This window comes from Zosterops lateralis (assembly GCF_965231275.1).
Source record: "Zosterops lateralis genome assembly, chromosome: 11".
Lineage (NCBI taxonomy): Eukaryota > Metazoa > Chordata > Aves > Passeriformes > Zosteropidae > Zosterops > Zosterops lateralis.
In genome coordinates this window covers 5,113,995-5,140,117 of record NC_139771.1, presented here as the reverse complement: position 1 = coordinate 5,140,117, position 26,123 = coordinate 5,113,995, and the positions used below count along the sequence as shown (strand labels likewise).

The 26,123-nt window shown below is 42.0% G+C and overlaps 2 protein-coding genes and 1 long non-coding RNA gene across 5 annotated transcripts; 1 reads left to right on the top strand and 2 right to left on the bottom strand.

Moving 5' to 3' along the window:
• Positions 1-6,440: 6,440 nt before the first annotated feature.
• Positions 6,441-7,658, bottom strand: LOC310913767 (protein BTG1-like). Its single transcript, XM_083869452.1, has 2 exons — positions 7,535-7,658; positions 6,441-7,419 (listed from the first exon to the last, which is right to left on the bottom strand). Exons 1-2 carry the CDS (start codon positions 7,650-7,652, stop codon positions 7,067-7,069), a joined length of 471 nt encoding a protein of 156 aa, XP_083725578.1. The 5' UTR covers positions 7,653-7,658; the 3' UTR covers positions 6,441-7,066.
• A 1,387-nt stretch (positions 7,659-9,045) lies between these two features.
• LOC310913794 lies at positions 9,046-10,610 on the bottom strand. Its single transcript, XR_014590908.1, has 3 exons — positions 10,541-10,610; positions 9,891-10,031; positions 9,046-9,100 (listed from the first exon to the last, which is right to left on the bottom strand). It is a non-coding gene; the product is annotated as an uncharacterized lncRNA (long non-coding RNA).
• Positions 10,611-10,819: 209 nt separating this feature from the next.
• Positions 10,820-23,043, top strand: ATRIP (ATR interacting protein; the record flags this gene model as incomplete). Of its 3 annotated transcripts, none has more annotated exons than XM_083869560.1 (13): positions 10,820-11,096; positions 12,265-12,347; positions 13,317-13,487; positions 14,102-14,217; positions 14,505-14,665; positions 15,606-15,704; positions 16,167-16,296; positions 17,050-17,784; positions 18,335-18,477; positions 19,027-19,118; positions 19,941-20,024; positions 20,310-20,559; positions 21,053-23,043. In XM_083869560.1, the coding sequence occupies 13 exons, from the start codon at positions 10,820-10,822 to the stop codon at positions 21,112-21,114; spliced, it is 2,403 nt and encodes an 800-aa protein (XP_083725686.1). In that variant the 3' UTR covers positions 21,115-23,043. The 3 variants fall into 3 exon arrangements, with proteins under 3 accessions (XP_083725686.1, XP_083725685.1, XP_083725687.1); XM_083869559.1 differs by having other exon boundaries at positions 12,262-12,347; XM_083869561.1 differs by having other exon boundaries at positions 11,007-11,096; positions 12,242-12,347; positions 21,053-23,042.
• Between the last annotated feature and the right edge of the window lie 3,080 nt (positions 23,044-26,123).

Sequence of the window (26,123 nt, the reverse complement as noted above, 5' to 3'; positions counted from 1 at the left end):
ACACACACAGCTTCCCTAAATACACCATCAAGCCATATGGTGCACATGTACAGTTCTGACACAACACAGATTAATTATTTTCCTTTCTGCTGAGATGACTCACAGAAGAGCTCAGGCTTCAGCTACAATTAAATTTTCATTTGATCCTTCAGCAATTGGAAGCAGCTCCCATGAATCTAACACAGGGCTCAATTAAACAGTGCAAGTGCCTCAAGTGTTCATCCAGCCCTGAGCCAAAAGCTTTTAATGCTAAACACAGGAGGAATTCCACTGACTCCTACAGAAGCAACAACTTTAAAAGTGTAGCATTGAGTCATTGAAAAAGGCCTGTCAGAGACATTAGCTAAACGTCAGTGAGAAGACTAATGACAAAATCAAGTGTTGCATAAATATCACAGTTCCTGACTCTGAATTAATTTTGTTCAGCAAATCCTCCATCCATCAAAATACCTAATTCCCATCAAATGTTCAGCACTTCTACTAAATTCAAGTACATATTTAATTACTCTTAATTGATGACTAAGCATGCATACATCAACCACTTCAAAAATCAGCTCATAAAGCCACATCAAAATATCCAATGGTTTCAGTATCAGCCTATTACACTGTGAGGCAAAAAGAACAAAACAACTCTCTCCCAACACGTCTGTGCATCTTTTTCCTACTCACAGGAAAAATTCATTTCCAAGACTCTTGCAACATCCCTTAACATGCAGTCAGGAGGGATGTGACCTCTGGTATATGCAGAAAAAACCCCAGCAAACTTCCTGGAAGAGAGGATTTGTATGAGTAATACATTCATTTGAGCCCTAAATAAATTATCTCATCATACATATTATGATAATTCTGTTCTCATTTATTCTTGATAACCCAGATTCACAGAGCAAGATAAGGCAAGTCTAAGGGGTCAGCTTTTGTAGTAATCCATTCCAGGAATATATAAAAGCCGAAGCACCGTAGTAGTTTATGTTCTTTTCTATGTATCACTCCTACGTGTGTCTTTATGCAAATTTAACCCTCAGGTTGCACAATTGCAAGAGAAACATTCTCAGAAGGTTGTTTTGATGCTAATGATGCTGTATAAATAATATGTAAGGGACTAGTACAAGGTGTTGACTGCATATTTGTACCATAGGTATGTACAGTTATTAAAGTAGAATTTCATATTTTAAAAATGCAGAACACTAGGAATTCTCATTCGTATTTTAATTACCTACATGCAGCATGCAAAATAAAGTTCAGGTCTTGAAGATAATGCAATTTCTAACTATTTGTAAATATTTATAAACAAAAGGCAAGTTTCCTTCCCCAGTGGAAGAAAGTAAGTTCCATGGTGGCACTCAGAGTAAAATGAAGTTTAGTAGTTTGAGGATACAACAATCTTGCTTCTAATGCAGCATTCTCTTCTGACTACCCAAAAGTGCTGCAGTAACCAGAGCCCAGACAGATAATGAAATATTTTCTGGTAGAACCTACCTTTTTCCTCAGTTTCTTGTATGTTTGTTCATTTTTCCATGCATGTAGCAGAAAATCCTGGGAGTTACACAAGTAATATCAGTCATCTGAGGCCAAAGTCACTAATTGATCACTGAAATGATTAATTTAAGCCCAGTTTGCATGACTGGGCTCCTGCCTCATCCCAAACATCATCCTGCAGGCACCACAGCTCTACAGTAAAAACTGCTTTATCAAATTTGCTGTACTCACTACTGCTCAACTACAAATAAAGTGGGTAAGAATTTATCCTCGAAAAATTTCATCTTGAAATGTGCTGCATCACAGCATCTACAAAGACTGAATTTACTTTCATATATGCATTTTTGTTTTAAAAATGTATTTTGTTTCAGAGATGAACTTTCATACTTGGGATATCTCCAGGATTATGAATTTATTTCTCTAAGATGGGTATTTATTTAGCACTAGAGGTTTGCTTGAAACACTATCAAACATTTTGGTGATTTAATATTTCTTCTTCCTACTCTGTTTTGAAGTCATTTTATCAAGAGAGATACTTGCAGCTTTGTTTTTCAGTGACTTAAGACTGATTTGCTGTTTAGTTTAGCTGAACAGACATTTATTGTCTTTTCCAGCTTTTATTTCTTTGGATTTTTAAGAACCACTGTGAAAAATTATATTACATAACAGCTTAATGAGGCTATGCAAATATCTCCATCAATAATCCAGAGTCCAGTAGTTTAAAGCAATTATAATACCAGGGTGGTCACAAATCACAATTCAGTTTGGCCTCTCCTTGCCTCCTGACACTTTCTAGACATTGATAGTCCTGCTGACTACAAACAAGGGGCAACTGAATCTCCCAAACAGATGAAAGATCTTTCCATACAATTCCATCTCAAAATTTGCCCACCAGAATTACACAAATTACAAGCTAAAATCAACAGTTTTATTCTCACTGAAAATTTTACATAGCCCTCTAACAGAAAGCAAAATATCACTTGTTATTACTGGAATAAATCCACTGCCCAGAAAGAAAACCATGAAAATAATTAAGTCTATTACTTCTATAACACATATATTATTAAGAGCGACTCTGAAACCATGAGAAAAATAATTTATAAAAAGTATCAACCTTATTAGTCAGGAACCAGCACACCTCTATTACCCAAGAATACAAATCTTCCCACTCTGCCATGGCAACGTGGATCAGACTGGAGAATCACACACAGCCAAAGTGCTGCTACACTGAGACAATGTGAGGCAGAAATAAAGATTAGATCCAAATTCTGAGTCATAATTAAAGAAAACCAAAATGAAACAAAAAAACCTTGACATATGCAGATTATTGTGAAGTTAAAAAAAAAAATTGAAGCAAGCTAAAAACGTGAGAGGAAAATCCACGGTTCAAATAGCTAAGAAAACCAGTTATACAAAGGTAAAGACCTTTTAAGACACATCAGCGCTTAAATGAATTCCAGTTCTGAAAAAAGGAAGGTGGTAAAATTAATAAAGTGATCAGTAAAAAGCTGGAAATAATCAGTAAATGCCTACCTGTACTTAATAATGAGGATAACTTTGTACTGCATGAGGGCAATGAAATAATGGAAATGAGACTAAAACAGGTAATATAAAAATAATAAATTTTAGAAATTCATAAGGAAAAACATAACCACAAAGTCTAGAAAATGCTCAAGAGAACTGCCTTAGGATGTCAGTGGGACCCCAATGCCTATTTCCAGTCCCTGTGGGAACAAATAGAAAATTCCTCTAGAGTAAGTGGCCCAATGTAAAAAAATTAACAACTAATAATTGCAGGAGACTTACAAGACTTCTAAACATGGATTAAATTTTAAAAGGAGCTTAATTTATCAGGTACTTATTCACTTAATAATAAGAGTATAATTCAAAAGAGAACAATATCATTAATGCAAATCAACCCAGCAATACAGAAAAGTACTAAACAAACCTGGGATTTATCCTTTGTGTGAGCAATCACAAACTCATTATTTAGTTTTTTTACCAGGCACTTCACCTAAAACACGTGGCATTCTGGACAACATAACAGTGAAGAACGTATTACAGGGATTAAAAATGAGTTAAAGACCTCATGTTTTCAGCAGCTCTGTCAGGACCTGTGCGTTGTTCTCAGGGAAGTGAAGCTCACAGCACTGTCAGTGCTGGTGAACAGCAAATCGTGGTGGGAACAGAGCAATCCCCATCAGTGGGTTCACTGCACTCATTCCCTGGGAACACAGTCTCAGGCACATATTAAAAATGGAACAAGTGTTGGCAGAAAGCATGTATGTAAATCCCAGTTAAAAGAAAATTATTTATGCCCCAACTTTAAAAGTTTCATCTTTTTAATCCTTTAAATGTGGAAACCAGGCTTAATTGGATGGCAATATAAAGTGCTACACACTGAAAAGCCTTTCATCTTTAGGATAAGGAAATAAGGACACTAATGGTTAGAAACTAAACCTAAACACTTCAAATTTCCTATTTTAATTTACCTAGTTCTAAAGGTAATAGAATCTGAAACAAGTACTGACAATCCCCTTATCTCTTGAAGTTCTCATAGCAAAACAAATTCATCTCTGGGCTCTTAGGTCCAACTAATGAGTCAGAGAGGTGATACACAATAATTGCAGAACAAAAGTGCAATTAAAGGGGCTGTATATTAAAAAAAAGGGCTGTATAAACTAGAAGGACCTTCTGTCTCAGGTGGATTTTACCACTCAGACAAATGTTATGTAATTAACTTGGCAGCAAGGCAATATTTTTGAGAAGCAGGCAAATGCACAAGATTTTCCCCTCTATTTCAGCTTTAGTCATCCAACAGTTAACCCATCTTCATCCAAGCAAGCATGTACTGATTCTTATCCATGTATTTTTACTGCTTCAAGGGGGCCAGCATGCAATAATCCTTCCTGAAGAATCCAAACCAGTCTGTTCTAAGTCATGGCTGATGAGATGGGGTCAGTCCTGTGTGACAAGTACGTCATTTTAAAGATTATAAGATTTTGCCTTGTTTGTTGCAACAGCAGAACACAAACCCGATCACCTTTCAGGGAAAAAGCAAAGTTGGTTTTCTTTACCTCCCCGAAATAAGTGCCTCCCTGGCTTATTACCAAGCACCCCATTCCCTCAGAACAGCTTTTGTGCTGTCAGTACATCTTTGGCATTTTTTAAAGCAAAGGAATGCAGTTTTGATGGCAGAGATATCACAGTGTATTTACTTGCAGATCAAGTGTTTTCTTTACCTCAGTGGGTTTTGTTCAACTCCCCCGGTGTCCCCCACCTGTTTGTCTGCAGAGTGACTGCAATGCTATGCCAGTAGCTTAAATACATGAAACTTAACTTGCATTAAATTGCCCATTCACTGATAGATATCAGTGAGCACAGGATACGGGAGATGTGGTATTATGTAACATCTATCATGGCTGGATTAACCCAGGTTTTTCTCTGCCCTTGCACAGGCAGACACCAGGCAAGAACAGAACCTCTGAAGGAGCTGCTGTACCCTTCTTCACCTCAAACCACACACCCAGCAGCTGGAAATCACATCCTGTCTCCCAAGTCATCTTCAGTTCCACTTCAAGTGTTCCCTGCTATGGAAAACCTCCTGTTAAGCTGTAGACTTCATACCTATCTTCTCCAGTGGGCTGATAATACAATGTGCAGCAAGGCCAATTACCTTTCAAATGAAATTTAATAAAAGAAGGCACCTCAGCCTTAGCAGATTTAAAGTTATTCTGTTCAATTACTGACAAATGTGTCAAATACATCCCTTAGAGGTCCCAAGGAAATAGGATTACCCACGCTGAATATTCATCAGAGAGGAAAAGGAAAGTGTTACTGCCTCCTCAAGTGAATAAAACCATGTCATGAGAACTGATTTCCAATCTTATCTAATAAAAAGGCAATTTGCCACCAGACCTTTAACACTCATTTGTTAAAGTTACCCAGAAACTTATTTATTGGAGTGATAGACTAGAAACACACAATCAATTTTTACAGAGTTTTAATTACTAAGAGAATTGCACTATGCATTTCCTCCAGATTAAACAAATACCACCAGACAAGCCTGCCTCTGAGATAATAAGCAAACAGCAAGAAGCAAGCCACAGCTTTTTCTAAGGCAAACAAAGGAAAAAAAACCTCTTTGTGAACTGGAGTTCTACCCTTTCCAGTTTGCCCAGACTTGCCCCTTCCCTCACTGTATGCCCTACCATGTTATTGACACAGCACAAGGAGGGTTTTTTTGCTGACGTGCACCAGACAAAGCTCCCTTTCATCCAGTGTTCAACCGTGCTCCAACACCAGGCTACAGAAATCAGCAATGCCAGGCAGCCTTCTATGGCTGAATTAGAAACCCAGTGCTTCTCAGAATAGGAATCACAATATCTGTAAATTAAATCCTTCACTGGGATATCAACACGAAGAGTATTCAGATAAACCAGCAACACTAAGTTGTTATTACATCAAATCTACTGTATTTGATACCTTCAGTAAAACTTGTACTCAACTGGTATTATTAGAGACCCTGACAAAAATAAGGAACTCAAAGCCAGGAACAGCAGAAAAGACAAGGTAGTTACAGCATTGATGATCATTTTCACTCAAGCTTCCTTCATTGCAGCTTTAAACCCAAATTCCATTTCCTTATAAATTCAAGCTGCTTTTTTTTTTTTAATAGATCAAATATTAGAAGAATACCTTTGCTTCCATTCAGTACCAAAAACCTCATCCAATTCTACACAGATTATTCAGCTGAAGACAGGCAGCCAGCAAGCTTTCCCAAAACTGAGTGTCTTGCTGTGATCTGAAAGATGGATGTTCACCACTACACCTCTTTAACTAGAAAGCTTTCTGCAAATATTAGAAATGGAAAGAATAAGCTTCGAGAGCAACGTTAAAAGCCTGGGAAAAAAAAAAAACAAACAAGCAAACCACAAAACAAAAAAACCAAAACAAGTCAGAAGCATCTTAAGCAAGTCTTTATTTTTCTACTCCCATAACTAGAAATAACAAGACAGCAATTCCCCACTTCTTTCTGCTAAATATTGAGGCGTGATGGAACCCAGCCCTCAAATAAATGCATGCTTTGAAAAAGGAAAAGTGAAGTTATTTCTGTGATTTGTGCCTCACAGTCAAACTTGAATGACCCTGAGAGAAGTCTGTGCAGACAAATCACTGGAGAGATTTATGTGCAGTTTGTTAGATCTGTTTCCCACCCCCCTTTTGTGTTATTGCTCTGCAAACTGCAGATTTTTAATTTTTTTAGCAAGTACTAATTTTGACTAAAACCCATCATAAAGAGTGCTACAATATTGCTTTTTATTACAAATAGGCAAAACTTTTTCGAAAATATAAATGTGTAAAACAATCCACCGACTGTACAGTGCATTTACAGGACACAACCCAGAAAGGAACATGCAGTGTAAAGAACTCCTTTATACATTTAGCCCTTGGCCACGAAGAACTTGGCAGTACTACCACTTTAATGACCATAGGGTGAAAAAAATAGCTAAAAACAAAAAAGCTCAGTTACATCTAACTTTACCACGAGGTTGGTATACATACAACATCGTACAGGGAAGAGTTGTTTTTAACTCGAAACCGTCATCATGTTGTAACTCTTGGAAGGGCTGGATCTGCCAATTCTCCACTCCTCCTTGCAGCTGGTCCTGCTCTCCAGCTGTTTGGCCACCTTCGCCCCGGGCTGGGGGCTTTCGTACAGCACACAGATAGACCCGTCCTCACCTATGCGATAGGACACTTCGAAAGGGTCGACCCACAGCGTTAATTCGCTGGGTAAGAGCTGGAAGAGTCTCTCGTGGCTCAGTCCGATCATCCCCGCCGCTTTTCCTATCAAGGGGTCCATCTTATGGTTGATCCTGATGCAGCGGTAGCCGGAGCCCTTGGAGGGCACCAGGGGGAACCAGTGGTGCTTGTAGTGCTCTGCGGGAGGGAACAAAGAGGAGGTTCTGCGGGGGGCTGCGCTCCGCCGGAGCCCGCGGGATGCGGGGGGGATGCGGGGGACGGACGGGAAGAGGGGAGAGCCCCCGGCACTCACCGTGCATCGCCTCCTGCAGGCACTCGCGGAAGCACCGCAGCTGCTCCTCGCCGACCCCGCCGGCGGCCCGCAGGAGGCGGGTGACGAACGCGGCCGCCGTGGAGATCTCGGTCCTCATGTCCGCCCCGGCCCCGCTGCCAGCGCCGCCCGGCCCGGCCTCCGCGGCCAGGGGCGGCCCCGCGCAACAGCCGCACGGCGCGGGCGGGACGGGGCGGGTTTGTTGTGCTGGCGCTGGGGCTGGACGCACGGACGGCCCGCCCCGCCGGGCAGCGCTCGGTGGCACCGGCTGGACGCGGCCCCGCCGCTCCGCCCGGCCCGGCGCTCCCTCGCCCCAACGGAAATAACGGGAGAAACGCGCGGCCGCGCTCACAGCCCGGCTCTGCCTCGCCCGGCCGCCCCTCTCGTCCCGCCAGCGGTATTCCAGGCGGACAGCGCCGTTATCCTGCCTCGTTCCCTTTCCCCGCCCGTTTCTCAGGGCCCGGTACGAGCACAGACTGAAAACCGCCCTCCATCTCAGACACACAGCTCCGAGGTCATCCTTGGGGTGTGGGATCTCCTTTCCCTCTAACAGCAAATGACAAAACTCTCGACATTTGCCCCAAATCCCACACCACTCCTCGCCTAACCAGCTCTCAGGTCTGGATCAAGATGCTATTTTGTTAGAACAAATTTTCACTGAAGTCCCATTTGCATTTCAGTACCTCATACTTCAGGAATTAAGCTAAAAAAAATAATCTCTGCAGTTACCTGGACTGAGTCAGTCATCCACTTACTTCAGTTCTGATTTATTCAGTGTTTTGAGAATCAGAACACAAAACACATTCATATCCAGCTTCATTGAAATAAAGGAAAAAGAAACAACACTCTCGTTGGAGCTATAGAATTCTTACTGGCATTTAAAATAAACATACCATTAGCAGCACTAAGAACTGTCCAAATAATCCACACCTAAGTTATTAAACTTAATGCTTAATTATTCTAAAAAATTCCCCTTTTCCACAATATGTGCACCCAAATGAATAAATGCACAAATTCCCAGTGATTCTACTCTTAAGTCAGTCAGACAAGAGGCTGCTAAAGCCAGATCAGACATTAAGGGCTCTAGTTTTAACTTGCTTGTGAGAAACTAAAGTAATGGTAAGAGTAGAAAGCAGATGAAACAAGCAAATGAAAGGTGGCTAAAAGTATTGCAAGAGCCAAATGGTGTTGCTAAAACTGCTCACAAGGATTGAGGTCTGACACCTGGATCCATTAGCTCTAAGTGGAATAGTCAAATGAAACAAGAAATTCTGGCTATAAAAATCAAAAGATGCCACAGTTGTCAGGTAGTGCTGAAGTCACACTTTGATTTCTTGTGTTATCCTCAGGGAGTTTCAGATTTAAGACTGAAACCACAAGCAAGACACAGAAAGATGAGAAATCAGCAGATATGTAACTGTTTCACTTTCATCCCCCTGCCCAAAAATGCTTCTACAGGCAGCTGTATTTAAAGCTAATTCTACATCTCAGACTTACTTTGTTGTTATTCTGATCCTCTGCAAGTCATTTTCTGTTTGGCAGGAACATCTGGAGTAGAGGAAAACAGAGTCAGTATCTTGGTTTATCTTGTTTAAAATAAAGTTTATGCAAGTGTTCTACCATTTTATTTTTTTTCAACTGCAGCTAGAGGAAGAGGAGAAAGCAAAAATGAAGATATATCACCCAAATAGAACACTGTTATTTAAAAGCAGCAATAACAAAACAAAACAAAACAAAGTAATACTAGCACAATTGATTTATTAAACGACAAAATCCTCCCCAAAACAAAACAAACAAACAAAAAAACCCAACAAAAACAGCAAAACAAAAACACAGACTTAAGAACAAGTAATGTCTGAATCAAGTTAGATTCAGTTTTAGATTACTTAAATTAAGCTCTCAATACATGTCTCTACAAACATAAGCAGTGGAAACAGAGCACTAGAAATTGCCAGAAGAAGTTTTAAACTAAACAAGCAATTTTGGTTTTACTCCATTTGATCAAAGCATCTCTCTCTAAACATAAAGAAATAAAGCCATTCTTAAAAGCAAGAAGAACCTTTTCTTTATGGCTAGGCTACAAAGACAAACATTATATTACCATTCCCCCTAGAGGGAGAAAAGCAATAATTCCAAGCATAAATAATGGTACCTTTAGTATTTTGAGCATCAAACCTTTCCACAATTTCCCCCGTGTGGTACATAATATAACTTAAAATAAAAAACTTATTGGAGAAACAGAAAAAAACCCAAAACCTTCAAGCAGCACCTCAAAAGTAAAGTGATACAAGTGCAGATTCTCTCTGAGGCTGCACCTTTTCCCTGCAGCTGTTCCCACCTGCTGATTCCATTGGGATCACCTGGGGCCACTTCAGCACAGCTGGGAACAATGACCTTCAGGGCTTCCTTTGCCTCGTCACAGGCTCCTCATGCAGTGCATGGATAAAGAGAATTACCCTCTAGAGATAACCGAATTTTCCTGCATGTAATGGGGAATAGTGAAATGAACAGGAGAAATCAGAATTCTCTGGCAGAATTGGAAAGATGTCACACTAACACAGTGGTTTTCACTTAAAGGACCATGAAGGGATTTGTAAACTGATTTATAGACATGACGATAATTAATAACCCTGTTTTAAAAATGTGCTGCAAGACTATGGCCCAGTCTCCTCCTAAAAGGTTTATCAGCACAGCTGTGACCTCACACCCACCTGAGTTATGTTTTTTCAGTCCACCTTTAAAGAGGCAAAATACGATTACAAAAGCAAGTTAATGCCAGTAAGTTAACAGTGTGGGTTTAGCACAGAACTTTTGCAAATATTGCACTTCCCTGACACTTTTAGAGGTCCTGGTTTATCAAGGGCAGTCGTGCCTGCGGTCAGCAGTGCCATGGCCGCGGAGGACGGGTCACAACCGCCCTCCATCTGTAGTGAGACGCCATCGTGCCTGGGATGAAGCTAGGCGTGACATCAGCGGGACAACCCTCACCGTGACGTCACCGCTCAAACTCAGACGTCATCGCTCGCAGCCTGACGTCACCGCTCACCCCTCACGCCGCTGAGAAGAGGAGCCTTCCCGCCTCCCTCCCGCCCAATCAGCGAAGCGTTTGCGTGTCTGCCGTCGGCGGCCAATCGCGGGGGCCCTTACAGCCGGCTCTGAAGGCGCCGTCACTCCATTGGCTGTGGCGGGGTGAGCGGCGCGGCGCGCGCGGAGGGGCGGGCCCGAGGCGCCCCGGGCCGTGTGGGTGCCGCGGGCGGCGGTCCCGCCATGGCGGCGCTGCCCGGGCCGCGCAAGCGAAGCGGCCCCGCGCTCGGCGGGCACTGCGGTGCCGCGGCCACCCCGCCGGAGCTCCGCAACGGCCTGCCCCCCAACAAGCGCCCCAAGAGCGCCGTGACCGGGGTTGCGGACCCCTTCGGGGACAGTGATGACTTCACGGCGGACGACCTGGAGCAGATCGACATCCTGGCCTCGCAGGCGCTGTCGCAGGACCCGCCCGCGGGACACGCGTGGGGACCCCCGGAGCCGGCCCGGGGCGGGCGGCAAGGTCGGTGTGTCCCGGCGGCTGCCCCGCACTCCCTGCTGCCTCGAAAGGGTTTGGTGTCCCTTTAGGAACCGCAGAACGGCCTGGGTTGGCAGGGACCGTAATGCCCGTCCAGTGCCACCCCTGCCCTGGGCAGGAACAACTTCCACCATCCTGGGGAGCTCCAAGCCCCGTCCAGCCTGGCCTGGGACACTGCCAGGGATCCAGGGGCAGCCGCTGCTGCTCTGGGCACCCTGTGCCAGGGTCTCACCTCCCTCACAGGGAAGCATTTCTTCCTGATACCGAACCTAAATCTCCATCAGCCTGAAGCGCCTCCCTCTCGTCCTGTCACCACAGGCTCTTGTAAACAGACTCGCTCCCTATTTCTTATAAGTTCCCTCAAGGGAATTGCTGCTGCCTGTTCCCCTGGCCACCAGCACCCCACGGTGTCAGGGGGATGGTGGGATTCAGAGGAATAACGAGGATAAACATCCCAGCAGGCACATTGCACTGATCTCACGGCACCAGGGACCCGTGCCTGGAGTGTGTGTGGTGATGCCAGCCTGGGACAAGGCTGCTGTGTCTTCAACCTGCCACATCAAAAAACCGAGTTTCCTAAACTTTAAACATGAAATAGGTGTCATATTCTGATAGCATGTTGGCTTTCAGATTTTTTTTTTCTTTATTTCCACTCATAAATGCATGGCATGCCTTTGCTGACTTTCAGGGTTTACTTTGGAAGAAACAAAAGCAGGGTTTTCTTCACAATGAAGCTTAGAGAGCTCGAATAATCTAAGTATGTTTTAGCAGCCCTGACATCTGTCCTCTCACCAGGTGAATATGTTTTCAGTGAACCCTTGTTTGTGCACTAACTAAAGTTATCTCAGAAGAAATGCTTGCTTTTGCTGTGGGTGATCTTGCTGGTTTAAGAGATGAGATTAGATGATCTTAAAGGTCCCTTTCAACCCAAACCATTCTGTGATTAGAAATTTGAAGGAGCAGGGGTTCTTCTGTTATAAGAATAGCAAAGTTCCTGTGCTGGTTAGGTGAGGCAGTTTACCTGCTTGGAATGATGGTAAAATACTAAGATATTCAGATGTATGCAATGACAAATAACAAGACCTTGGTGTTGAGTCACCAGTGATGTACATTCATCATCTGTGCTTCAGATTTTGGCTTTTCCCTGCAGCAGGAAGCAGAGCAGAAGATGGTCTGATGAGAGATGCATTCCAGTTTGAAGTGCTGCAGACACAGCATGAAGAAGTCAAACAGAAGGTTGGCAATATCCTCCCCTCTCCTCTAAATATCACATTTTTGATAGGGATAACTGAAAGGTGGGATAAATCCAGTCTCAAGCATTTAATTCTAAACAAGGTGATCAATAATCTTTGTAATCCAGGAATGTGTTAAAATCATTACACTAGAAACATCTCTAGTAATACTAAAGAGTGAGAGCAGTTTTTATTTCTTGGTCATTTCAGATTAGCAAGTGCTAATTTTTCAGTTTTATTTGTTTCCTATAAAATAATTTCTCTGCCCTGTCAGCCTTAAAAGATTGGAGAAAGTGAAGTGAGTTCTAAGTGACTTTATGCTACTTTACCTTCTGGTGGTCATTTATGGAAAGATACTCTGTTTCCTCTCTCCGTTCTCTGTATCTTTCCCAGCTCTATTATATCCACCTTTATCAGGGAACGTCCTACTTGTATAACATATTAAATCATAATTTTACAGTTGTAGAGAAGTGTCTTTCTGAGCTTTTCTTCTTGCTTTTCTGAGTAACTTCTTTATTATCCCCCCAAAGTCTTGTCTCTGAGTGGTGGTGGTTGCTCAGGAAGTATCAGAGATTCAATGTGATGAAGATACTGTCTGTGGGTTGTACCTTGTCTTAGAGTGCTTATGGGCTATCCTGATGGATGTAGTAGTATAATTAAATTATCACTGTTATGATCCAAACAACGAATAAATTACTGATGTGTGTGACTAGAACACTTAAAAAAAACCCCAACAAACATAATTGCAGAGAAGGGGAAAGAGATGGATGGTCTTGTCATTTTTAATTATGTTAAAGAAAACAGTAACTGAGCCTGATTTAATCAGAGAAAGATTAGAGGCAACATGTATAGAATTTCTGAGCTGGGTTACCAGGAGCATTTTTCTCCCTAAAAATTAGAAATACACCAAATTTTCAACCACATACATACTTTTGGCTATATCCATCCTTTAATGGAAACCCTCTGTTTGCAGCTGAAAGAAGTGCAGGATGAAATTCTCACTAAAAATGGAGAAATTAAAATTCTGCGTGACTCAATGCAGCAGATGGAGAATGCTATGGAGGAACAGAAAAGGTCATACCTGCTACTGGAACAGCAAAAATCTCAGCTTTTAAGTGAAAAAGAAAAAGAGTTCTCCAAAAAGGTTTGTAAATATGTCAGTTACCTGCAGATCATGTACAGAAGCTGATTTATGGCCATTTAGTCAAAGGAAGAATATTTGTGTGAATTTTCTACAGTGCTTTTATTTTCTTACCTAGAAGCAAACATTTGTAAGAACTCCTTGAGGGTTTTCCCCTGCCGAAATAAAGGAGTGAAATTCAGGTGGTAGAGGTTTTCATTTACTTATTGCTTTCTTCAAGCCACCCTGAGAACATTGCAATTGGAATGTATTTTAGAGTGGGAAAAAGTGACAGAACATGCTTTGTGGCTCTGATCAGATTGCTGTTCCTGTTGCAGTCATGTCTCAGGCCCTGAAGAGGACAGTGGCTGCTTTTGTCCATGTGGCTCTGCAGTTGCAGCCTCACTGGAGCCATGCTCTCTGTGGCACTTGCTCTGTCTCAGCCACTCACTCAAAGGCTTCTTGCCTGAACTGCTGGGACTTGGTTCTCAGATAGTGTTAATTGCACTGAGGTTCGTAAAAATGGAGGTCTTGAGTTCACAGTAAGGAGATCTGGAGCTCTCAGGGTAACTCAGTTCTCTGCAGTTGCACCAGGTGTAAAGTGGTAACAGTAAAACTGTCCTGAACTCCTCTTTCAGTTGCAGTCGTTGCACTCCGAGCTGCAGTTCAAGGATGCAGAAATGAATGAATTAAGAACACGACTTCAGAACTGTGAAAGAAATAAACACCTTTCTCAGGCGGTTCCAACAACAAGGTAGGGGGATTGGAAAATTAATTTGTGTTCATTTTTGCAATACATGTGTTTAAACTATTGAAGAGGCTTTCTTTCTTCATGTAACTCTTAGCTCTGTTGTCTTTAAAAAATACAACAAAAAAGTCTGCTGATATTTATGGAATTTGCTCAAAAAAGAGCCTTCCTTGTACCTGTGACAGAAATTCAGAGAGTTTATAGTGAAGTATCTTTAAAACATCAGTGCAAAAATAGATTGTTGTTTAATAAAATAATTACAAAAGAAGTACTGATTTGTCTTTTTATCTTAGCCCTAAAAAGAATCATGTGGTACAAGGGAAATCAGGAGGATGTTCTCCACAGCCAGGAAGAAGATCTTTTCCTACAAAGGAATCCTTCAATGCTGAAATGTCCAGTGTGCCATTGTGTTCTTCAGGAAATTTGATGGGCCTGACTACTTCAGTCAAAGAAGGTAAACCCATGTACAGCTTGCAACATTTTTAGCTGCATGTGAACAGTTGCAGTCAGTTCACAGTTACTTGTTTTATTTTGGTTTTGCTTGATTTTTTTTTCACTTTATACCAATTGGAGTTAAATAGCCATGACTGAAATTTGCATGAAGATCATTTTAATTCATACCTTGGTACCAGATGCCAGGATGTCAGTGATGAAGTGGGCAGCGGCTGCAATAAAAAACTTTATTGTGTGATGAACTAGAACATCCAAATTGCTCATCTATCTTTTCTCACTGCATGAAGAATAGGAAATAATTTGCCTATTTCTTGGTCTGCTAGTCAGCTAATGCATTTTTTGTATTCTTGTTCTAGTTTGTTGGGTTGGATGTTAAAGGGTACATATTTAGCCATATTGAAAGAAGCAACTGAAACAATATATTCGTTTCCTCTTTTATATGTAGGGCAGTAATTCTCACAAAATTGTATCTTGAAATTCACTGAGTAAAGCTTAGGAAATTAATATATGCATATATTTGAAAATTGCTATAATATGAAGCAAAAATAGTGATTTTTTTACAGCAATGGGAAATAATAAATGTAAGAAATGTGGATATCATCAACTAATCCTTACTTGAAGAGTCATGAAAAATCTGAGATGTTGCTGTCAGTTACATGGTTCATTCTAAAAATATGGGCAGTATTTTTACCAACAAAAGAAAAATGCAGTAGCCTGAAAGCATTGATACTGCTATTGTTTGTTATGGTAACAACACTCAAAATGCCCATTTGTTTGAAAAAATTTATTTGTTTCCTTTTATCCTGAACTCTGCAAGGCTTTTGGCCTTGATTAGCTTGGTAATTGTGACATACAGAGATGATTAAAAGATCATCTAACACTGTGGCTGAGTGTACAGGCTGGGTGCAGTTCTGTGTTCTCCCAATCCCTGTTTGTTTCAGACAGGAAGATAACCCATCCTGAAGTGTCATCCCTGAAGGAGCACAAAGCAACAGGAAAAAAACATTCCCACAACTCTGTCCCCAAACTAAAGACACAAGGTAATATCATTCTGGTAATGCAGAAATAAAACCAAGGAAAATGTACCTTAAAAAAACAAAACCACCACACTATAAAGCATTTTTAACAGTCAGCTCCAAGAATTCTTTAGGGTACTATCTTAGTTACAGTTGACAGTGGAATTGCATCACATAATTTCAGTGTCTGGAGTGGAAAATAGAGGGCAAGTCACCAGAACAGCTGGGATATGTGATCACTTGGCTCAAGCTATTTTGCTGATATGGGGTCATAATTAAAATACCTCTAAATAGAACTTGGTTTATATTTAAATACCTTAAATTAATTTTTCTAAAAATCATCCTCCTGTTAAGAAAGAAGATTCATAATGAAAAAATAATTTTGAAGTTGCAAGCACTCTAAATAAGGCTGATCTTCTGAAAATACTGATTTTTTGTTGGTGGTGATGGCAAATCTACTCCAAAGACAATTCTGTATCCTTCCAGGTTCTATCTTGCTGAATGCACTGATGAAGCAGCCCATTGTCCCTGGGTCATTTCTTGGACTCTGCCACCTTCTCAGTAGCAACTCTGAGCCTCTGCCTGGAGCTGTGTTGCCACCCAACTGTTTGGATACGTAAGTTTTATTTTCTTTGTTAAACTCTGTCTGCCACGTTCAGCACAGTGGAATTCTCTGCTCTAAGAAGCACCTGGTCATGCAGGACAGCTCATTCCCTGTTGTAAATCACACCTTGCTTAGGCCATTTAGTGTAAAATTTGGAACATCATTTTTTATCTTTGATTATCAGAGATACTAAACACTAGAACATCACTAAAAAGTAAATGAGGTTAATTTTCTGTTAGGGGAAGGCACATAATTAAACCTGGAAGTAGCTGTTAGCAGCTTGCATTGCAATGAGAGAAGCACAGAAACATGATCATGAGTTGAAGGGGGAAGAAAATGCTGCAGATGTGATTAAAAGTTGGTTTTGTATCTTCAAAATAGAAACTGTGTTCAATTTCTAACGTACAATTTGCATGCAACTTTACAAGATGTATTTCCTGGTAAAACATTTTAAATATGAAGATTGGGTATGAATTATAATAGTTATTCTCTTTACAGAATTAGACTGTAGCTTCTGAAATACTCTTGTTTTTCAGATAGGTTATTTTATTAGTAATGAAACCTAGAATGCTTTGAAATGGCTCCTCCATGCAGGCATCAAGGAGTAGGATGATGTTTTCCCCCTTTTTTTCCTATTTTGGAAACAGACGTCTCTTTGTACTCTGGCCTTTCTATTATTCAATTCATAATATGAATAACTCAGATTTCAACTCTGTTCTCTGCCTTTTCTTGTAAAGCATTTCCCTTTTACTTCTATTTGGACAGGAAGCCCACACAACTCCCCAGCAGCAGAGCAACTCAAGAAGGAATCGCTCCTCTTTTACCCCTGCAAGAAGCTCAAAAACTGGCAAGAACAGGACTGAACTTGATTGCTCTGGATGAAGGATTATGTGAGGGAAGCCCAGCAGAAGGCCAGGGCGGGCTCCTGCCCCTCAGCCAGAGCAGGATCCGAGGTGCTGTGCATCTCCTGCCCTTGGTGGAGCACCACGTTGATGCCTTCTGCCGAGCAGAGCAGCTGGGGGACACACCAGGGAATGGAGCCTGTGGGACCCATCCAGCTGCTGCTTCCAGAGCCAGCACAAACACCGTGTCCAGCAAGGAGGACTTCAGGTTGTCCCTTGAGGAAAATACTCTTGTATCACTGGGGATCCTTTATTATTTGGTGTTCTACAGCTGGGATGTTGTCCACACATTGCTGTCTGCTGAAATGGAAAAACTCTGTTCACCTGCTGCTGAAGATGAACAGGCTTCCAAGATGGACAAAAAGGTGTTGTGTGACAATCAGTGTGACAATAAAGAAGAGAGCAGGACACAAGGAGGGCTGCCTGCTCCACAAGATCCTCCCAATACTGATGGAGCTCAACATTCTTTGTTTAAAAAGCTGCTTCAAATTTTAGCTTTTTCTGCTGCAAGAGGCTCCCAGACTGACAATATCCTGAGTCAAAGCCTAAAAGTTTTGGTGAAATTAGCTGAAAATTCAACTATGGACTTGTTAATTAAGTAAGTCAGTAATAGCTTTAAGATGATTTCAGAGTATGCTGTTTAGTGGTTTTCATTCTCTGTTGAAACTCATCTGGGCAGCTTCCAGTAGAAATTGTGCTATGTATGAGAGAAATCACATCTCAGATGACATTTGAGAAGCAGCTGAGGATCAGTCTACTCCCTTTCCTATTAATGGGTGTAATAATCATCCCTGATCAGTAACAAGGTTTGCTGATGATGTTCATATGAAGCAGATGTTGTTGCCTCATTGAAAGTGAAGAAGCTTTATAACATTAATTTTGGGGTTTTTGTGATTGCTGGGAGGTGCATAAGGAAGGAAAGCACAGAATCTCATTCTGGTTCAGTAAAACTACCAGTGTGAACTGCAGAAAGTACATTGCAAAGTAACAATGTTTTCCAGCATACTTTGTATTAATGACAGATAACTTGAGAACGGGGTATGTTCTGAATAGCTAAAAAGGCACAAGATATGATGCTGTCTACAAAAAATAGTGTATTTCCCACTTGTAACTGCACTTCACTTTTCTAACTGAATTTTGTGTTGAAGTTTCCAGCACTTAGTGAGTAGCCAGACTCTGCAGCGCTGTCTGTGTCCCGAGACCCCTCTGCCCTCGGTGCTTCTGACTGTGAGACTCCTGTGTGCCCTTGCTCAGCACCACCTGTTGGTTGCTCAGCTCTGTTCTCATTCAGGTAAAACACTGCAGGACACAGAAAACTGTTACCATGACTAAAAGTAATGCAAACAGGCCTTGCTGCAAGGTGCTGAAACCACAGAAGGCAAAAAGCCTGCTATGTAACCTGAAAACTTGTTTTCTACTTATGATTTGGAGAGTATTTGTCTTGTGGCATCTGTCTACAAGCAGTGCTTTTGACAGCCATTTAAAAATCACTTTCTAGATTATGTATTTAAGATTGATGAAGAAAAAGAGACTTTTGAGGAGTTTTGAAGTTAAATTTATCTGTGCTCATGGCACTGTTTAGAGATTCCAGTCTGCATGACAAATGATCTCTGTTCAGTTTCTTATGAATGAACCAGGACAGGATTACCATAAAGGCAAATAAAAGTTTAGGGATACCAATTTCCTCAGCACTGCTGAAGGTGTGGGAAGTAAAACAAGAAGCTGAACCTGAACCATGATTATTAGGATAGAACTCAAAATGTTTTCTTGCCTAAGAGAATTCATTTTTGTCATGAACAAGTGGTTGGTTGAAAAAAGAACAAAGTTCTCTCTGTTTCAGACACCTGCCTTCTCCTTGCACTCTACATGTATATAACATCAAGACCAGATAAATCAGCATCTGAAATGCTTTGGCTTCAGCTGGAGCAAGAGGTAACAACCACGGCTGAGTGTCTATGTGCTCTTACCTTTTCCTTCCAGCGGGGGGAGTGGAAGGAGCAGCACAGTGCACAAATTGTCTGAAAACAAGTTCTTTTAGCTGAAATACAAAACTGCAAGTATGGGGTTACAATGATTTTTGAAAAGACCTGCTTGAAACTGAATCAGTAACTATCCTTGAAGAGAGCATTGGTCATAACAGTCTTTGAAGTCACTGAAAAAAAAAAGAATATCCTAGGATGGCTACAGATGTTCAGCACTAAGCTTTATTTAGCTTTTAGGGCAATTAAAGTAAAAATAAGCAAGACTTGTGTTTCATTTTCTTTGTATTTATTACATTTAAAAGACATTCCGTAATGATTTAGGATTTAAATTCCTTGCATTCAATGGAAATGCTAACTTGCTTTTTAACAGGCATATTTATATAGAGAAAGAATAGCTTTTAAACCTAATTTGTGTTGTTTGTACAGACAGAAGTGACTTGTTTGAGGTTCTATTTGCTCTACTTCCCTCATTTTAAAGAATTTTGAACCCTTTACATTACCCCTACTTGCACTCTTACATTAAGTGTAAACTTATTATTTGTATGTATCAGTTAAAGGCCACTGACCTTGTCAGCCTCACTCATCAGAAAGCTGAGAAGGTTCCTGTGCAAGGCAAATTCTGTTTGTAAGGTGTTACAGCAAAAAAAAACTTGTACAACTTTGGGGGTAAAAGACATCCGCTGTTCAGAAAAAAAAATACCCCAAGAATATTTGAAACTAATAATAAATTATAACTTAGCCCTGACTCTAACACAAGATGTATTTGTAACAGACAGTCAGGCTCCTGACACGCTGCATGTGGTGCTCCAGACCAGCAGTTTTATTTCCTGGCACAGACTGTCAGTGCAACCTCGAGGTACGTTCACCACACTCCCCCAGTTTAACCTGCTGAGAACTTCCAGGTACTCAATGCTGAAATTGCTTTGTGCCCCTTTTATTTATTTTTTTTTTTGCTGTAGAGAAACAGAAGTGTCCTGTACTTTAGAGGATGCCACCTTCTAGGAAGCTTGCTTTGACTTGCTAGAAAATATCCTGAAATTTGAAAGTTTGAAGAGATTAAGCAGTAAAGTTCATATTGAATTAAGTTTTCGGCTCCTATATTTTTGCTTTGTGTATTGAGGCACTGTTTTTCCTCTTGCAGGTGGTTAAGGCACTAATTGTGATGTTGCACAGACAGTGGATGAAGATTAGAAGATCTGAGACCAGCTTGTGTGCACATAAGGAACAAGTTATTCAGTTTTTACGGGATGTTGTTTTACTCTTGCACAGCCTGTCTCAGAAAGATAAACTGTTCCATGAACACTGTTTGGAAGTTCTCCATCAATATGACCAAGCCATGCCAGGCGTAAGAGCCATTCTCAAAAAGACTCAAAAACTGAGTGCCTCTGAAGGTAAAAATCAGTCAAATGTTGGCTTTTTTCCATGTTGCAGGAATAAAAATTTCACTTCTGTCACTTCTCTCTTTTAACAAGTACACAGCTGGTTGTTGCTCATTCCTCTGGAGGCAGTTTAGATTGGATATTAGGAAGAAATTCTTCCCTGTAAGGGTGGGGTGGCCCTGGCACAGGTTGCCCAGAGAAGCTCTGGCTGCCCCATCCCTGGAAGTGTCCAAGGCCAGGTTGGATGGGACTTGGAACAACTTGGGATAGTGGAAGGTGTCCCTAAAAAAGACATTAAAGAAAAGAGGGGGAGAAGTTTGTGTGACAAAACACAAATCTAAAAGACCTGTTTGCATGGAACCTTCAAAAATTGTATTTGCTGTAGTCGTCTACCATCAGTATGTTCTAAAGTGCAGATAGCAGCTATAATTGTATAATATATATAATTCCTGTGTGAAGCAGGAAAACAATCATTCTCTAAAACATTATTATTTTTTTGTTGCAGAGCTGATTTTGGATGAACTGTATCCTCCTGAGCCAGAAGACCAAGGAACAGACTCTAGCTAGCCAACAGCAAAGATCTCTGTCCTCCCTTATCTGAATCATCCTTGCCAATGTAAATGTGAACTTTGAATCATCCTTTCAAGTGATAATCTTGGGTTGCACTCAAACACAGCACAACAAAGACACATTTCTTTGTTTTAATTATTTCAGTGCTATTTAAATGTAGCTGAAAGCAAAGGAATTTTGATGAGCGTGATACTGCTGTGTAAACCCATTCAATGGCTTATGACTGGTTCTGGTTATGAATTCCACCCTATATGAAACCACTGTGAATGGAAATTTCTCTCTATTCTCCATTTTACTGTAACTACAGCTGAATTTATGATGCTGAATGTGCTGAGGTGCTTGGCATCACTGCATTCACATGAAAGCCTTTTGAACACACTTGTTTCTTTTGTAGCTGTACCACTTCCTTGTGTGACTTCCAGAATTTTCATATTGTTGATATTAGTAAACAGTTTACAGTGATTTTAAAAACCCTTCTAGAAATAACTTAGGAGTTGGCAGTTCACTACAGGGCTTTGAATTTCTTGCTGAGGATTGGTCACCTGAGCTCACTCAGTTTCATGAATCTGCTGAAAATGTAATTAGTGAGATGCCAAAAGAAAAAAAAAAAAAAAAAAACCAAAAAAAACCAAAAAACAACCTAGAACTTATATTTTATAGTTCCTCTTAAAAGAGTAAGATGGTATTGTTGAGGAATGCATCCTAGGCAATAGAAGGATATTTAAATGTGTGCAGTGACTGGGGTTTTGGTCATAGGGAAGACAAAGGAGCATCTCATTCCTAGGATTCAGCACCAAGGACTGGAGGAAGAGCTGCTGCCCCACCCTTTGAAGTGCATGTTCCTCACTCACTGTCACACTGGGCTGCAGGTTATCAACTGAGCCTTAGACCCTAAAAAGGAAGTGTGAGTGTTATTAAAATGAGCCCTCAGGGGTTTGGTTTTAGATGGAAGAGCTTTTTTCAATTTTCAACAGGGATTTGGTTAAGAATGAGCCTGTATCCAGGAACCAGGAGGACAAGAGACTATGAGAGAGGGAAGGAAGCCTTTGGAAAACTGAGAGACTTTCTGTTCTCTGGTCATGCCCAAAGAGGCTGTGACCTGCCCTGCAGCAAAGCACAGCAGTGTGCTCAGCAAGCTCCTGGCTTGGCTCTGGCTTTCAAAGAGAACTTCCCTAGAAATGCCTGTGCAGGAAGAACTGGAATAATAATCCAGCATCTCCCGAGGGCCAGAGCTTCCTCCCCCCAGCCTGGGCTCAGCCTCCTCCTCTCTGAGCAGCAGCTGCACCAGGCAGGGCCAGGTCGTTTCTGTGAAGCACAAGCTGCCAACTGCTCCTCTCAGTAACAGGTTTCAAGTCCCTTGTAGCATCTGGAAAACTGCCATGTTCCTGCTGAGATGCACCAAGGAAGGATGCAAAGAGCAGCAAAGCCTTCCAGCTCTGTGTGCTTGCATGGTCACAAGCCTGGAACTGTCACTGGGCCCTGGACAAGACAAGCTGCAGATGTTGGTGTGATAAAAAACATGACTTGTCCATGTAAAATAAATAAATAAGCAAATAAACAAAGCAACGCAAAAAAAGGAAAAACAACCACCAAACAAAATTTCCTGGTCTTCAGGATTAGTGGGAAGAGCTGGAAAGTGTATGTAAAAGCCCTTTTCTTCCTCAAAACCAAAATAAACATTAAGATAATTCCTTAAGAACAGCCCAATGAGCAGGAGCTGTGATAAAGCACTATCTGGCCATGCGCCTGCTGTGAGGGGCAAGCTTAGAGCTGTCCTAACAAAGATATGACAGACAGTACCTCAGATATCCCAAAATGCAGTGATCTGCTATTTTCAACCGTTCTCACCACTTAATTTCTGTAAACAATTTGAGTTTGTAGAATAAAAGACATTTAACCCATTTGGGTAAACAGACTAAATGAACTGTTAAAGAGTTTGGACAAAAAACAGTTCCCTAAGGAATCCCAAACTGTTGGAGCAACCCAGTTATAAAAAGTTGTTTAAAAAAATTCCTGGCTTCATCTAAAGGGTGTGTGTGTGGCAACTTGGAAAAAGGGAGAAGAGGATTATTGCTAAACTTTATATAAACAAGACTTATCTGTGGAAAAACTGGTAGGAAAACCCCAAACTGTTCCCTCCTGGCTCTGCATCCTTTCCCATCCACCCCCTCTAACAGACAACACCCAAACATGTACATTTACATTCTCACTGAGTTTTCTGGACTTTAAAGTAGTACAACCCAGGCTCCAAACACCAATGTTGGGGGTTAGATTTCTTCCTTTTCTCCTTATATATTTTTTTTTCCATAAGTTGCTAGGAAACTAACTACTGGGTACTTATGCAAAACAGAACTGGCCAGAGTCGGGAGAGGAGTGTAGCACCTGGCTACGCTTCTTTTGTCTCTTGGAGTTTGTCTCCGAGGGGGAAGATACTGAGTTTTGGGGGCAGGTAAAGGACAGGACTGGGGCCAGCTACTCTCTCTCTCTCAGCATCAGAAGGAGTAAGGTCAGGCTGTTGCTGACTGCGGGGAGAATTCACCGTCACCGCCCGACTCCAGTCCCAGGGACCACCTGCTCGTGTCCCGGGAATCCTGAGCTCCCCTGCCCTGCCCTGCCGGGGCTGGGCCGCCGCTGTCCCGGCCCCGCCGCTTCTCCTGCCCCGCTCGGGGGCTTTGCTGGGCTGTGGCCCCGCAGCCCCGGCCCTGCCAGGACCTCCCGCAGCTCCACCGGAGCTCCTGAGACATCTCATCCTCCAGCCCGGGATCCCTGCTCATCCCTGCCCTTCCAGCTCCACCGGAGCTCCTGGGACATCTGAGACACCTCATCCTCCAGCCCGGGATCCCTGCTCATCCCTGCTCATCCCTGCCCTTCCAGCTAACACTGCAGAGCTCCTGAGACACCTCATCCACCAGCCCGGGATCCCTGCTCATCCCTGCCCTTCCTGCTGCCACCGGAGCTCCTGGGACACCTCATCCACCAGCCCGGGATCCCTGCTCATCCCTGCCCTTCCTGCTGCCACCGGAGCTCCTGGGACACCTCATCCTCCAGCCTGGGATCATTCCTGCTCATCCCTGCCCTTCCAGCTAACACTGCAGAGCTCCTGAGACACCTCATCCACCAGCCCGGGATCCCTGCTCATCCCTGCCCTTCCAGCTTGGTGTTCCTCAGAGTCCTGCAGGGGCACTGGGACCAGACTGCCCCGGGGTTTGGGAAGCAAAGCCTCTCCTCCATCCTTTCCCATCTCGGTTCCTAGTTCTGTTTTGTTGTTAATGCCATAGTTATTGTTGTTTGTTTGCCTTGTTATACATACTAGTAAAGAACTGTTCTTCCTGTCCTCGTATCTATGCCTGAGAGCCCTTTAATTTCTGAGAGCCAAATGATGACAGTTGCAGTCAAATGCAACAGTTGTGGCCTGCAGGGACTCTGTGTTATCTGCTGTGAATATAACAGCAAATGTAAAATTCCACTTCTAATGTCGAATGTTTAAAAAATGTACATTGTTGATGGTAATTTTACAGACTGATAAGAAAAGGTGATCTGTGATCTCTATGAAGATCTGCAGACCCACTGTGGCTGAAGTTTATCAAAGCACTTCCAAGAGCAAGGGCCAACACCTTCACAGCCTGAAGTGTGATTTCCAGCACTACTGAGCATGGACTAATCTGAAAACTTCATCCTAAAGCTTGCCAGTACAATAGTTGCTCAAAGGCTAACCTGCTTTTTAAAGTATTTAGAGAAAATAGCCACTTTATTTTCATATATGGTCAGAATGTAATAACCAGTGCCTAACAGAGCTAACACAAACAGTAATGTTTTAGTCTCTGCATTAATCATGTTTAGGTTGGTGTTTTGAGAATGAACAATTTGTTTTGCTAAAGAACCTTCTTTACAGCACAGCTGAGCTGCAACCCCTGCCCAGCAGTCTGTGAAGGACATCCTACCTGATTCCAGGGGCAAGGTACCATTGGAGAGTGAACCATTGCAGGAGCAAGAAGTGTTAGAATGAAAAGGCTGCAGCAGCTGATTTAAAAGTTATTTTGACTGCAGCAAGGGAAATGGGATATCAGAGGTTGTTTTATAATGGCTAACTGGCCCTAAGGGGGGTTTGCCTTTGCAGAGGAGACAATTCCATCAGTGCAGGAGCCTGAGCTCTTGAAAGAATAAAGTAACATTTTCTCCAGCTTTCTCTCACCTCTGACAGGTTTAACTCGTGCACTTTTCCCCCTCCTATACGGCTCACTAAAAAGCTGTAAATGAGGTTCCTGTGGTACAGGCTGCAAAAACAACTAGATGAAGTCAAATAATAACCAGAGAGAAAAAAAAACAGGCCCCAAACCACTGCCTAAAGCAATTCTGGTGAGTTATTACAAGAGCAGAGATATACTGAGTTTCCATACTTGGAAAAAATAAAACAGGCAAGAATTGCTTGTTTGGCAATAACTGCTGAAGTTTTTCCCTCCTGTGTGTCCAGCTCTTCCCACACAGCCCTGCCATGACTTTTAAATGCATGCCAAGTTTTGTTCTGGAAAAATTCACGCTACCATAGACAACTGCTGATTAAATATTATGAAAACATAACCAGCAATACTCCTCACCTAACCCTGGGCTCCCAACTTTTCAGTTCAGCAGTTTGCTCTCCTATACAACCACGTGCTGCAAAAAAGGGTGAAGGTACCTTTGAAACCCCTATGTGCTCCTTAAGGGAATCTTCAGGTTTTAATCAAAACCCAGGTTCTGCTCCTCAGGCCTGTGTGCAGAGAGCGGGGAAGGCACACAGCTTTCCTCTGAGCATTTCTCTGCCTGTTACTTCTCAAACTCAGCCATACTGCACAGGTGCACCTGCTAAAAGTCATGGGAAAAGAGAAACAGATAAACTAAAAAGTAGTGCCAACAAAATCATTACAAATAACTGCAATTTCTTGGTGGAATTTCTAGCCCAAATATTGATTATATGTTTTCTAGATTCAGGTTTTTAGGAGGATGCATTTTGTCTGCTGGTCCCAGTT

Bases quoted from the DNA above. Each gene is read 5' to 3' on its own strand.
- LOC310913767 (XM_083869452.1), bottom strand. From the start codon at position 7,652: ATGAGGACCGAGATCTCCACGGCGGCCGCGTTCGTCACCCGCCTCCTG. The intron at 7,420-7,534 runs GTGAGTGCCGGG...TCCCTCCCGCAG, and splicing joins CCTGCAGGAGGCGATGCACG to AGCACTACAAGCACCACTGG.